General features: G+C 40.7%; 2 protein-coding genes across 3 annotated transcripts; both read left to right on the forward strand.

Moving 5' to 3' along the window:
- Nucleotides 1-5,869: 5,869 nt before the first annotated feature.
- Nucleotides 5,870-7,970, forward strand: LOC115742796 (2-oxoglutarate-dependent dioxygenase 21, chloroplastic). The gene is made up of 4 exons (XM_048271806.1): nucleotides 5,870-5,886; nucleotides 5,930-6,152; nucleotides 6,316-6,584; nucleotides 7,252-7,970. Exons 1-4 carry the CDS (start codon nucleotides 5,870-5,872, stop codon nucleotides 7,823-7,825), a joined length of 1,083 nt encoding a protein of 360 aa, XP_048127763.1. The 3' UTR covers nucleotides 7,826-7,970.
- A 2,641-nt stretch (nucleotides 7,971-10,611) lies between these two features.
- LOC115742795 lies at nucleotides 10,612-11,668 on the forward strand. Of its 2 annotated transcripts, none has more exons than XM_048271292.1 (2): nucleotides 10,612-10,991; nucleotides 11,138-11,668. In XM_048271292.1, exons 1-2 carry the CDS (start codon nucleotides 10,751-10,753, stop codon nucleotides 11,350-11,352), a joined length of 456 nt encoding a protein of 151 aa, XP_048127249.1. In that variant the 5' UTR covers nucleotides 10,612-10,750; the 3' UTR covers nucleotides 11,353-11,668. The 2 variants fall into 2 exon arrangements, with proteins under 2 accessions (XP_048127249.1, XP_048127248.1); XM_048271291.1 differs by having other exon boundaries at nucleotides 10,616-10,991; nucleotides 11,132-11,668.
- The last annotated feature ends 1,404 nt before the right edge of the window (nucleotides 11,669-13,072 follow it).

Below are 13,072 nucleotides of genomic sequence, written 5' to 3' on the forward strand. Positions count from 1 at the left end.
AATAGAAATCTGGGAACCGTGAGGATGATAAGTCAAATGAAGGATACGGTTTGTGTAACGCGTTCATTCACTGGACAACCGCACTGGCTTAGATGTGAAGGGAGGGAAGATGACATAGCATCTGTTTTTTGCTGAAAATTTGGGAACTAGATGAATGACGGGTGCAACTAGGGATGAGCATGATTTCAAGATAGAACTTGAATTAGGAATAGGATCGATGGGGAACCTAGACATGGCCGGTTCCGGTTTCACGAAAAGTTGGAATCGGAACCGGCCCTTGGAAATAACGGTTCCGGTTCCGGTTTGGGACCGGCGGTTCCGAACCGATTCCTTCCGGTTCCGTTTTTTAATTTTAATTTTTTAAATAATAAATAATAAAATAAACATAATAAATTATAAATTATAAAATATAATCAAATTGTATATTGTAATAAAATGTGGGGAAAAAAAAAGAGAGGAGGAATGTACTTGAACTTAATGAATTATCATTACGCGCCTACATATCTTCTTGGGGATAGAAGAATCAAAGCCCATGTAGTTCTTTTACCTTTGATAACCCCAACTTACCTCATCATCAATCGTCGCTACTTGTTGTGGTACCCGTGGTGGTGGTATCTCCACAATTCTCGCTAAAAAATTCGTGTTATCGACCAGCTCTTGGTGTCGAAATTTCGCCTTCGTGCAATCGTCAACACAAGCTTGAGCTTCCACGGACTCTGGGCTTAATCTTGAACGGCGAGAGTCCAAAACTAATCCTCCAGCGTTAAATGCTTGTTCAAATGCAACCGTTGAAGAAGTGGTTGCTAATATCTCGTGAGCAATGAGGACGAGAACTGGGTAATCGATTTGGTGACTCTTCCACCACTTTAGGATTTCGAAATATGTACTATGTTCTGCATTACAAAACTCAAATTGAGTGGTTAAATATTTTTCTAATTTAGAAATACTACCTGTTGCCCATTTTTATTTTTATTTTTGTCTACTCTTGAGCATATTATACTATCTACTAAGTGAACTACCACCTTCGCTACGTGAGGCAATAGATTGTAAAGATCCAGAATCACTTAAACCATATCTACTACAAAATTCTCCATATAATACTACTATAGATTCTTTAACATCTCCTTGTATATTTGAAATATCTATTGAATCTTCCAAATGTAAACAATCATGATAATACACGTTCAAATAATCTAGTAAACCGTCTAATTTAATACGTGGATAAAAAACAATACTAACTAAATAGACAAGAGGAATTTGAATATAATAATGTAACCATTTTTCTTGCATTACTAAAATAGTTTGAGCTAATTCAGTATCATTTTCATATTTACTAAAAACACTACCAATATTAACACACTCTATTAAAAATAAATGCGTAGTAGGATAATAAATACTAGATAAAGTATTAGTAGCATCATTAAAAATTTTCAAAAAATCTAAATTTTTTTTGCAAACGTCCCAATGTTGCGGAAGTAAAGTAATTTCGGGAATATTTTGTGAAATAAACATAGATAATAAATCTTTGTAATGAAAAGTTTGCCGAAGCAACTCGTAGGTAGAATTCCAACGAGTTGGAATATCTTTTGGAAATCTTTTTGCCCTTCTTTCATGTTGTTTACAAAATTTTTCCCATGATTTCATAAAATGGACACGACTCCATAAAAATTTAATTGCACCATTTAGTAGGGCGAGAGAAGTGTCAAGAGTTCGTAAATCATCTTGTACACATAAATTTAAAACATGACAAGTACATCTAATGTGAAAAAATTGTCCGCCAAAAGAAGGTTTGCAAATATTTTCTAAGTCGGGAATAGAAGTGGTATTTGCGACGGCATTATCAAAACCAATTGAAAATACTTTATTTATCAAATTATATTCTTCTAAAACTTGCTTAATTATTTTATAAATATTATGAGCCGAATGTTTTTCATAAAAAACTCAAAATGCAATAAGTCTTTTTTGAATGGTCCAATCGTCACATATCCAATGACACGTGACACCCATATAATAATGAATTTACCAAGGATCACTCCAAATATCGTTACCTATATGCACACGTCCATTGAATTCCGCAAAAAATATTGCTAAAGATTTTTTTCTTTTTTTATAAAGATGAAAAACTGCACGTTTAAGAGTACTTTTTGGAATAATTGGTGCTTGCGGAACCAACGCAGTATTTATCAAATATTTCAAATTAAAATTTTCACCAGTAGTAAACGGAGCATGATCAAGGGCAACATATTCAACTAATGTTTGTTTATAAAGTGCATCGGTGTAACGGAATAAAGGATGAGTATTAGAATTGGCGTACCCGGAAATTTGTTGTTGCGTATTGTCGATCCCCGCTTACGTTGGATGTTTTTTCGTCAGGTGCCGACGGAATGTTCCGTAACCGTCTCCTTTCGTAAATTTATATGTTTGCGAACAATATTTACAATTTATATTATACTTACTTTCGCTTTCATCATGTATCTTGTCGAAGTATAGCCACAAGTCAGATGTACTATCTCGACCCTTCCGTTCCAACTCATTTTTCGTTGACGTTTCTTTGACACTAGTAGGAGGATGAAGACTTTCTTGTGTTGGGATATACTCGACGTTCGGAATCGAGACAATGTTGATATTATCGTCGTTGTCTTCCCAACATGCATACTCATATTCGGGAATGGGATACTCGGAATCTCCCATAGTCATCTTGCCCTTTCCAGCATTTCTGCTTCCACTTGCCATTTTTGAGAGAATTGATCGGAAATCTGATTGAGAGAATTGAGGTGGGATTGAAAGAATTGAGCGAATTAAGAGGATTTGAGAGAATTGTTGAGAGGATTTGTGAGAAAAATGAAATGGGGATGATATGTATTTATAGGCAAGAATTAAAAATAATTCAATTTTTTTTTTAACAAACGGCTCTTTGGGCTGTTGCCAAACGGCCCGGAGAGCCGTTTGGGGGGGTAGGGGGCCCGGTGGGGCAGGCGGATAGCCCAACGACTCTTTGCTCCACCGGCCCATATCTTTTTTTTTTTAAATAACGGGTCGAAACCGGCCCGAAACCGGCGGTTCCGGGCCTACGGTTCCATATGGCCATGTCTAGGGGAACCTATTTCGACAAGTAAATTCCAGATTCCAAATAGGTGGAATGGAACCCGAACTTGAAATGTAACGAGTAATAAGTTTTTGTGTTTTCTTGGTATAGTTCTTCGCGTGATTCTAAAGTATTCCACGGTGTCCAATGATAATTGTATAATTGGGAACCGCTAATCCGAGCTTCCATTTTCGACGATTTTTATGATTGAAATTTTTACTTCATTAATATTTCATATTTATTCGCATATATAAATATGAAATATGATGAAGGATTGCAGCAATAAATGACGATCATTAAATGTGATGATTGATCGCAATTGTTCAATTAAGAATATAGGTGGAACCTGTTTAGATCTTGGAACCAACCCTAGAACCCGTGACGGGATAGGTTCCGAATAGTTTTTAAATTCCAGGTGAAACTTATACGATTGTACAGAACTTGAAATCGCTCACAACTGGGTGCATCAAATAACTTGTTCCCCACTTCTTAGTCAATATCGTCTTGCACAAGTGGCGGGAAAAGTTCGCTGTCATCTCTTCTCGTGTGTTTTGGGCGACTACCTTGGGACTTGGTTGGACGGTGAATATTCACGATGTCTGGGAATGGGGCTGCCCAAACTTTGTCTTTGGCGTCCTGAGAGCTTAGGATTCGAGAAACTATTGCCTTGATCTATCCTATTGTTAACCACCAAATCCAGTAATCATGAACAATAATGAGAGACACATCAAGCCCTACAAGGAAAAAAAAAAAGCCATTTCCATTCGGTTACTATCTTACAATTATTTCTATCCATCACGTTTTATTTATCTTCGTGTTTAGTATAGCCAACTCTTTGTAAGAGACAAATAGTATAGTTTGATCCGTTACTTGAGATAGGTTGAGGAAGATAACTCGATGTAGAGAGGATCGACAACTGCTTGGCTTGATTATCAATAACTACATGATATTAAAATATTATTAAAAGTTGTCGATATCAGATGTGGCAGTGCCACGTAGGAGAGCCGGTGTCGGCTTCGGTGATTTCCAACTAATAGGACTGAATTGACAAAATGTGAAATTTTTTAGGATTAAATTAATAAACTTAAAATTTTTATGATTGAAATTGGCAAAAATGCGAAAGTTTAGGATTTTTTAACAATTTTCCTTGCAACGAAGCTAGACTCTCGAGAATGCAATTACAATCATACCTAAAAGTGTTAAATTTGTGAGTGGTTGTACTTGTTGGGCTATAAATATTGGCAACATCAGATCTTTTGGCCTTATGAAACGAGGGCTGCGGTTAGCTCATCTGCCTTCCGGCACTAGGTCTTTTAAGATGGGTCCTGAACTTCCTTACTTTACGAGGACACCTAACTAAATTCAAGTTCTCCTTAATTATTGGGGTATCATGAATGCATAACTTCCCAGATGTTTTGAATTGATACACTCACAATTTGTCCTTTCATCTTCCATGCACATTTGTCATTTCTAGCCTTTTACTTTCAGATCACTACTTCAAAAGACAAATCATTTCCTGTCAGAAATCACCGCGGAATCAATCTTCACACAAAATCGAGAATAAACTTTTTGATGGAACACTTTTGTTTGTATCTTGACCACTCACCATCCCCTCGGATTAACAAATGTCTTCCACACATGGAATGTCAAACACTTCAGCCAAGTCTCATAACAACACACAAGATTGAATTTAACTCCACCAGGAAACAATTGACTTTCGGAAAAATTATCAAAAAAGTATACTTTTATCAATTCAATTTTAAACTTTTTAATTTTGTTATTTCAATCTTGAACCTTTTCTATTTATATCAATACAATCCTAAAACCTTTTTTTTTGTGTCAATTCAGCCCTGAACCTTTTGTATTTGTGCCAATTTAATCCATCGGGCCAACTTTGATCACCTGGCGCTAACGGGGCAATTTCTAATAATATTATTTCAAATTATTATTTTTTATTATTTTTTCTTTTTTATGGTTCATCTTCTTCCTCTAGCCATCTCCGGCCACCGGTGTTGCCGCCGCCGTCGCCGTCGCCGTCGCCGTCGCCGCCGTTGCCGCCGTCGCCGGGCAAGCTCGGCTTTGCATAGCCATGGTGTTGCCAAATCTAGGTGAGCTCGAAACTATCTCGGCCATGGTGTCGCCATCACCGGGCGAGGCCGAGCTCGCCAAACGATGCCGGCGCCAGTGGCCAACGAGGTCAAGCTTCATTGGCTAGAGGAAAGAGATAAACAAAAAAAAAAATCTTGAAAAAAATATTAAAATATTATCAAACATTATCCCATTAGTGCCGGCCGGTGTCCATGCTAGAGTCGATCGGTCAAAATTGGTTGGATGGACTGAATTGACACAAATGTAGAAGGTTTATGACTTAATTAGCAAAAAAAAAAAAAAAGGCTTAGACCGAATTGACACAAATACAAAATATTTAGGATCGAATTGACAAAATTAAAAGGTTTAAAACATAATTGATAAAAATGTAATAGGTTTAGATTTTTTTTTGGACAATTTTCCCTATTTTATCTTGTGACTAGAATCTCTTTTCTTTGAGCAGTCTCTCCGGTTTTCCACTTCGTCCAATCAAAGCCCTTGAAATGACAGACCCAACATCTCTCACAGCCAGTTGTCCCTTATCATGCAAAGACTCTTCCCACTAGGGAAGAGAAGCCATCCTCAGGATTGGAGAAAGACTCTACACCAGATTGCGGGCGTGGCGTATAATAAAGGCAGGGGTAACCCCCGGGTACCGATTCAATGCAACTCCTCCTAAATTAGCTGTGTTTCGCAATGCCCGCCCGCCCCACGTACGTCCAAACCAGCAAAGTCTCCTGCTTTCCATTTTCCTAGAGAAAGCAAAGACACGTGGAAGACCAGCGAGTCTGCTCAAGAGCAGGGTCTTGAGTACGTGCGGGACGCTTACCAAGTTCCGCTTAGCGATCGCCCTAGCTTATTTCCTGATACGGCCGACGTGCCTCTCATTGATCTAGGCGGGCTGTGGAAGGATCCTGCGCGACGGCCCGCAGTCTTCAAGGACATAGGGAATGCTTGTCGCTGCTCCGGCTTCTTCCAGGTAAGCATGGATGTGTGCAGATAGTAAAGATTGATAAATATATCCACTATTGGACGTTAATAAGCTGATGTGTTACGATTCTGTTCCATACTAGAATTTGCTTTCCTAAGTGTCCTGACCATTAAATTACCTCAATAGCGACGCACGCTTCGTGTGGAAAGAGATTGTGAACCACGGTATCTGCCAAACCGTGATGGACGAAGCCCTTCATGCAGCATCCAGCTTTTTAGGCCTGCCAGCCGAGGAGAAGATGAAGTACATGTCGAGCAACGTGCACGAGCCGGTGAGGTACGCGACGAGTCTGAAGGACGGGATCGACAAAATACAGTTCTGGAGGGTCTTCCTCGAGCATTACGCGCATCCGCTGGAGCACTGGATGGGTCATTGGCCAGAGAATCCCCCTCATTATCGATACCGTCTCTTTCACCTTCCGTTCGATGAATGCGGATGAATTGTTCCTTGCGTATGGAAATGAACAGGGCCATACGTTCGGACCGACCGGACTAGGAGGACACATGTCACGTGTTGGCCAGGGTGATGTCGTGTGGCACAGTGTGGTTTTCGGTCATATGCTTAAATGATACAAAGGGTGCCGCCGCTTGACAGCTGACATGTTGATTTTGTATCTCTGGGAGGTTGTCTCGCTACTATTAAATAAACGGTGAGAAGAATGTAGTCACGGACGACTCCTTTTGGGATTCAGAACATAGAGGCAAAAAGTGTGCTCGCGTCACATAAATATTCATAGCCGCACTCGCACTCGCACTCGCTACCGCAATCTTAAAGCCAACCATTTTGCATAACGTTAGAGGTGAAGCAAAGTAGAGTAATGAGGAGTGAGCGGTGCTCCAACTAAAGCTTTTTAAAACGATAGTCCTATTGACATCATGTAACTAAATCTTGAGGTGCTTAGAGCCCGGAATTCGATTGTGGTCAAAATGCATGCATTTAGGAGTGGGACAGTTGGACGCATTTCGGACATGCCGATCAGGACAAGTAGAATGCAAACGTTCCATGTAGTTTGAGCCTTCGAGTCGAGTCGACGGGCCGCGACTCTAAGTTTATATCCAGCTGATATCGTTTCTCATGATTGTATTAGGGAGAAGATGGGGAAATTTTGCGCTGAAGCGAGGAACTTGACGGTGAAGCTGATGGAGGCCATCACGGAGGGTCTGGGACTAGGACCCTCTTATCTGACCTCTAAAATGGAAGAGGGGATGCAAGTGATGGCGGTCAACTGCTGCCCGCCGTGCCCAGATCCGGAGGTGGCGCTAGGACTACCGCCCCACTCCGACTACACTTGTTTGACCGTTGTTCTCCAGGGCTCCCCTGGGCTTCAGATCATGGACCTCGAGGACTGCACCTGGAAGTCGATCCCGAAAACCCCTGGCGCCTTGCAAGTCCATGTGGGCGACCATATGGAGGTCCTGAGTGACGGTCTGTACAAAAGCGTCGTCCACAGAGCGGTCCTCAATTCGGAGCAGACCCGGATTTCCATTGCTAGCTTGCATAGTCTCGGCATGAACGAGACAGTGGAACCAGCCGAGGAACTAGTCGGCGTGCATGGGAAGAAGTATCGGGGAAGTAGCTTCAGGGATCTTCTGAACTTTCTTGCTAGCAATGACCTTGGAGAGGGCAAGAGCTTTATCAGTACTCTCATGATCAATCAATAGCTGCTGGATCCTGAACTCTGTTTTCTTTGCCCAGCTTCTGCATCCATAATGCATTGGCAAATGCTTTTTCTTTCTTTTCACGATAAAGCATATGAATAGGAGTTGTCGACATTTCGCTTGTTACCTTCTACTTTATACCTTTCTTGTGTCCGACTAGTATGAAATTCCTAATTTTACGCGCAAAGAAGTGATTGCTGGATCAAAGAATCAATCCTAGCACCATGATTTCATGGTTATTTGAAAGCTTAGTTTGGATGGTGTCATGACAATCTCTTGCTAGGAAAAATAGAAAACAGAGCTACTTAAAGACGACACATACTTAAGGAATTTGAAACAATGACAATAACAATGATAGTTGTTAATTCTGGCCCAAATAATAAAATTAGGATAATTAGCAAAAAAGTCCTAAAATTATTACAATTATGCTAATTCAATCCAAAACTTTTTTTTTTTGGGTCAATTGAGTCCTATACCTTTTGGAATTGTCCCAATTCAGTCCATTTGGCTGGCCGGCGCTAACGTAGTTAATTTTTAATAATATTTTAATAATTTTAGAATTTTTTTAATAATTTTTTCTATCTTTTTTTTTTTTTTTTTTTTTTTTGAAATTTTTTAAAAAATGGCCCAAAGTGCCATCGTTTTCTTAATAAGGGCTTGAATTGAATCTTGTTTTAAATAAGAGCCTGAAGTGCTCAAATTATTGCAAAGAAGGGCCTAATCGAAGGACAATTTTGTCTTTTACTTTTTTTAAAATTTTTTTTATGTTTTTCTTTTTACCTTTTCTTTCTATTTTTGTTTTTTTTGTTTTTCCCTTCCCCTCTTGTTCATCATCTCCCCCGCACGTTTTCTTGGTGGGGACATGTCGAAAGACCTACACCAATGCCTTTACCTGTGAGAGCCACCTTCTCCCGCGATCAACGCTAGTCATCGCGGCCACAAACGCTTTTACTTGGGCAGCGTAGGGCTACCCTCGCCTAGGCGATAGTCCCCTCACCTTGCTGGTGAGGATGAAAGACACCGGCATTGAAACTCACCTTGCTGGTGACAAAGGATGCTGAAGGCCGCGGAATCGCGGTGGAGGACGCCATGGATTGCAGTCGCGATTCGAGCTAATGCGGCGTCGTGGAGTGAGGTGAAATAGAGGTGAGATGGGATTTCGAGGAAATGAGATCGTGAGATGGAGAGGAGAAGAAGGATTTGTACTCGGTGCTTGAATTTGTAACTTCTTTGCTTTATCTATTTTCCTTTTTTGTGTCTGAAAATGGGGATGGATCGTGCAGGGGTCGACCATATGACTCGGGCCTGACCATACTGGGTTGGACGACGAAAGTTGTGTGCTGGTGGAAGGCGCCAACAACGTCTGCACGACGGCGACCGAAGAAAGAGTCCAATGGCGTTGTTGGTGAAAAGCAGTTGGAGGGAGTCCCAGTGCTCATCCGCGCGCGTTCGAGTTTCGACCTATAGCTATCGTTGCCACTCACCGTAGAGCTGATATGGCCCGTCCTCTCTCGTCTCTTTTAGCCAAGAAACCATGGGGCTTGACGGTAGAGTTGAGTGAGATGAAAGAGAGAGTAAAAGCTCCGACGTTGGTTGCGATGCAAGGAACGCGGCTGGAGGTGGTGTCATCACTGTGCAGCAAGTAGCATCGCGGCTCATACGGGTCACCAGGATCCGTCATAGCAACTTAGTTTATACAAAGCAGCCAGTAGAGCCCAACATTGAGGACGATAGTGGCAGCGCAGAAAATAGAGTTTCACGGTGCCCAGGCAGCGACTAGGAGGTGTCGGTCTTGCTGGATTTGATCAAGATGTTGGCAGTAGCATTTACGACGCCACTAGTTTGTGGATGTGGTGACCAGCATCGACGGTGGGAGAAGGAGGCTCCAACAATTGAAGGCATTGGTGCAGGTCTTCCGGGGACATCCCCATGAAGAAGACGTGCTGGGGGAGATGATGAACAGGAGGGGAGGGAAGGGGAAAAAAAAGAAAAACAGAAAAGAAAAGGCAAAAAGATAAACATTAAAAAAAATCAAAAAATTAAAAGATAAAAATACCCTTCAGCTAGGCCTTTTTTGAAACAATTTGAGCACTTTAGGCCCTTATTTAAGAAAACGAGGGCATTTCGGTCCTTTTTTGAAAAATTTCCCTTTTTTTTTAGTTAGGGCCAACAAGAGGCCTCCGGCCACAAGACAAGGGCATGCGAGCCCTCGCCTAATTGTTAAAAAAACAACTATTAATTTAAAAATTATTAAAATATTATTGAAAAAATGGCCATGTCAATGCCGGCGATGCCACATCAATACCGGCTGGTCAAATAGATCGAATTGAGACAATTAAAAAAGATTTAAAACTCAATTGGTAAAAAAAAAATTTATGACTGAATTGATACAATTGTAATATATTTAGATTTTTTTTTTGCAGTTTTCCAGAATATAATTCTTATGTTAATGGATTAGTGTCTTCTAAATCTAATTTAGATACATTAATATAAATAATATCCACGACATGCGATCTTCAAGAGATTATGACAACATCGAATCATGTCAACACAAGGAGCTGCATACAAACTATATGTGATAAGAAAAACTAATAGATACAGGCGTACTCAACGTTTGTTAATGATTACGTAATTGAAATCCTCGGCATGTCAACGATCTAACATAAGAGAGCAGAGGAAAGAAACACGTGTAAGTGAGCAAGTGGAAGATCCAACAGTGTGCGCGCGATGCCAAGACAAAGTCAAAGGTTGGATCTAACGAGCTTCCGGAGATCAGGACAACCTCGTAACGAGCGAGAAGAAACCAATTCTCCCGAATCTTAAACAACCAAATCTCACCCGGCCAACTTCCTTCCTCTTCCGCACTGCCTTTGCGCTTCCACGGTTTCATCTCCACATCCACACGGTTTCGCTTTCGTTTTCACGAGGATGTACCGGTCGTCGAGCTGGAGCAGAGTGTCGGATGATGACTACATGCATGCGCCGCCTATGGCGTCGACGATCCTGAGGATGGGATCGTTCCAGGGCAACGAGCTGCCCGCTTACGACGCAGCGTCGGAGATGATGAGGAAGGAGAAGACGCGGAACAAGCTTGCTGAGAACGCTGTCCACATAATACCTCTCGTGCTGCTCGTGTGCGCGGCCATTCTCTGGTTCTTTTCCAATCCAGGTACAAGAAACTAGGAACTTTTTTTTTTTTTTTGGTCGAACAAGAAACTAGGACCTTCACACACCCATTGAAGCTGTAAAGTTTAGCTTCACAGTTCTCTTCTTTGTCCTCCTTGGTATGTGTGTGTATGTGTTGGGCAGAAGCAGTGGATGTGGGAAGTAGAGGGGACTCGATAGCGGCGAGGATCGAAGGGTTGACGATCGAAGGCGACATCGACACAGAGGTTGATGGGACCCAATCCGGGCTTTTGCCTTTCCTCGATCTGGGAGATGCTGACTCCTCGAGGTCGGCCTCAACCTCGAGGCATCCACAAGATCGCGTTCACCACCAGGACAAGCATTCCAGGAAACCTCACCACTGAGTCCTGGGTCGTGTTCTTGCTGAATTGTTGGAGAGCTTCAGTTTGGCGGTGATGGAATAACAGTGTCTGGCTCAACAAGAAGTCGAGTTACATCGTGCATAAGTGCTGGTGTTTGATGTTGCGATGTCTGCGTGCTCGAGATTTTATGTATGTTTATGGAAGAGCGATCCTCGCATTCCTAGTTGGTTGTTGGGAAGACGCACGGAAGATATTCGCACGATTGGCACTTGTCGGAACATGGTTAGTTCATTGAATTAGCGATGGTTAAACTAGGAGACTTAACAAAGTTGATGAATTAAAAGCCATTTTCCTTCTCGAATTTAGAGTTTTCCTTTCACGATCTGATCTCGTACGGCCTGGTAACAAGGATTCGTGATTATCTTAGTGGGAATTTTGTCCAAAGGGTCCTAAATCTTTTGTACGATGGCAATTCAGTCCTAAACCTTTTAATTGTTCTAATTTAGTCTTAAACCTTTTGACCATTTGTCAATATGGTCCTTTCAACCAATTACTCAAATGATAGATTTATGATTAAATTGACAAAACTTCACAATGCTTAAGATTAAATTGACACAATTAAAAAATTATATGACTTTTGACCCAAAAAAAGAAAAAGAAATATAGGACTAAATTGTCAGATCATAAAAATGTTTAGGACAGATTGGCATAATTAAAAACTTTAGGACTGAATTGACTACCATACTATAGTTTTAGAACTTTTGAACAATTATCCCTTATCTTAGTTAAGAAGGCTCAACGGTGAGCATCATAACATTTACAGCCAAAACATTCAAATGTCCTCTCAATGGGAGTTGCGATCAATTTGATGCGATAGGAATGAGTTGTATATGGTTTCACCTCATACGAAAGCAATTTTCTAGTTCTTTTGAGTTTTTATAGAATGAGCGTTCTGTGTAATCCATGTTACCCAATCCAATAGTTATAATTTGAAAGATGGACAAACCTTCTTCAAAGGTTTCAGCAGTGAGATGAAGTCATTTCGAGCACATGAGAGCATGTATTTATCCCAAATTGTGTAGCCTTGGACGCTAAAAGAATCAAATAGCCAGCATTATTTCCTTAAAAAATCACAAGCTTTAGATCCAATCTTAAATTTGTCCTGAACTTTTTTTTGGCTAAAAAAACTCAAACTTTAGGTCCAATCAAATATGTTTCGAACTTTTCTTCGTCTAAAAACATCCATAACTTTAGGTCCAGTCCCAAATCTATCTTGAACTTTTATTTGTTTAAGAGAAAAATCATCAATTTTCACTCTAATCTCAAATTTGTCCTCATTGACCATCATTCAAAAATCAATGTCAGTCGTCCCTAACTTTCATATCCTAGAATGGCTTCATTTTGAAGGTAATTTTCCATGCCCCTTTGCTTATGTGTCACGTCAAGGAGGGATTGGAATTGAGAATAGATTGATTGAAAGTTATTGATTTTTTTTAGACAAAACAAAATTCGAAGCAAATTTGGTACTGGGCCTAAAATTTTGATTTTTTTTTTTTTTTGACAAGGAGAAAGTTCAGGACAGGTTTAGATTGGAGCTAGAGTTTTGGGTTCTTCGTTAAACTAAAAAAAGTTTCGAAGTAGGATCGGGACTAGACCTACTTACGAGGGTTTGTTAGAGAACTAGGCTAAAAATAGCCCCACAAAGTTCATCCACAATCGTGGGCCCAAAGACAGTCAGGCTAATGGGCCAAGCCCATTATTG

The sequence above is a fragment of the Rhodamnia argentea genome, chromosome 10 (assembly GCF_020921035.1).
Source record: "Rhodamnia argentea isolate NSW1041297 chromosome 10, ASM2092103v1, whole genome shotgun sequence".
Taxonomy (NCBI): Eukaryota; Viridiplantae; Streptophyta; class Magnoliopsida; order Myrtales; family Myrtaceae; genus Rhodamnia; species Rhodamnia argentea.

What these genes read in the sequence shown, in the direction of transcription:
- LOC115742795 (XM_048271291.1), top strand. Translation starts at nt 10,751, where the DNA reads ATGTACCGGTCGTCGAGCTGGAGCAGAGTGTCGGATGATGACTACATG. An exon ending in CTGGTTCTTTTCCAATCCAG is followed by an intron (nt 10,992 to 11,131) that starts GTACAAGAAACT and finishes TGTGTTGGGCAG; the next exon opens with AAGCAGTGGATGTGGGAAGT.
- LOC115742796 (XM_048271806.1), top strand. An exon ending in GCTGCTCCGGCTTCTTCCAG is followed by an intron (nt 6,153 to 6,315) that starts GTAAGCATGGAT and finishes GTGTGGAAAGAG; the next exon opens with ATTGTGAACCACGGTATCTG. An exon ending in TACCGTCTCTTTCACCTTCC is followed by an intron (nt 6,585 to 7,251) that starts GTTCGATGAATG and finishes TGATTGTATTAG; the next exon opens with GGAGAAGATGGGGAAATTTT.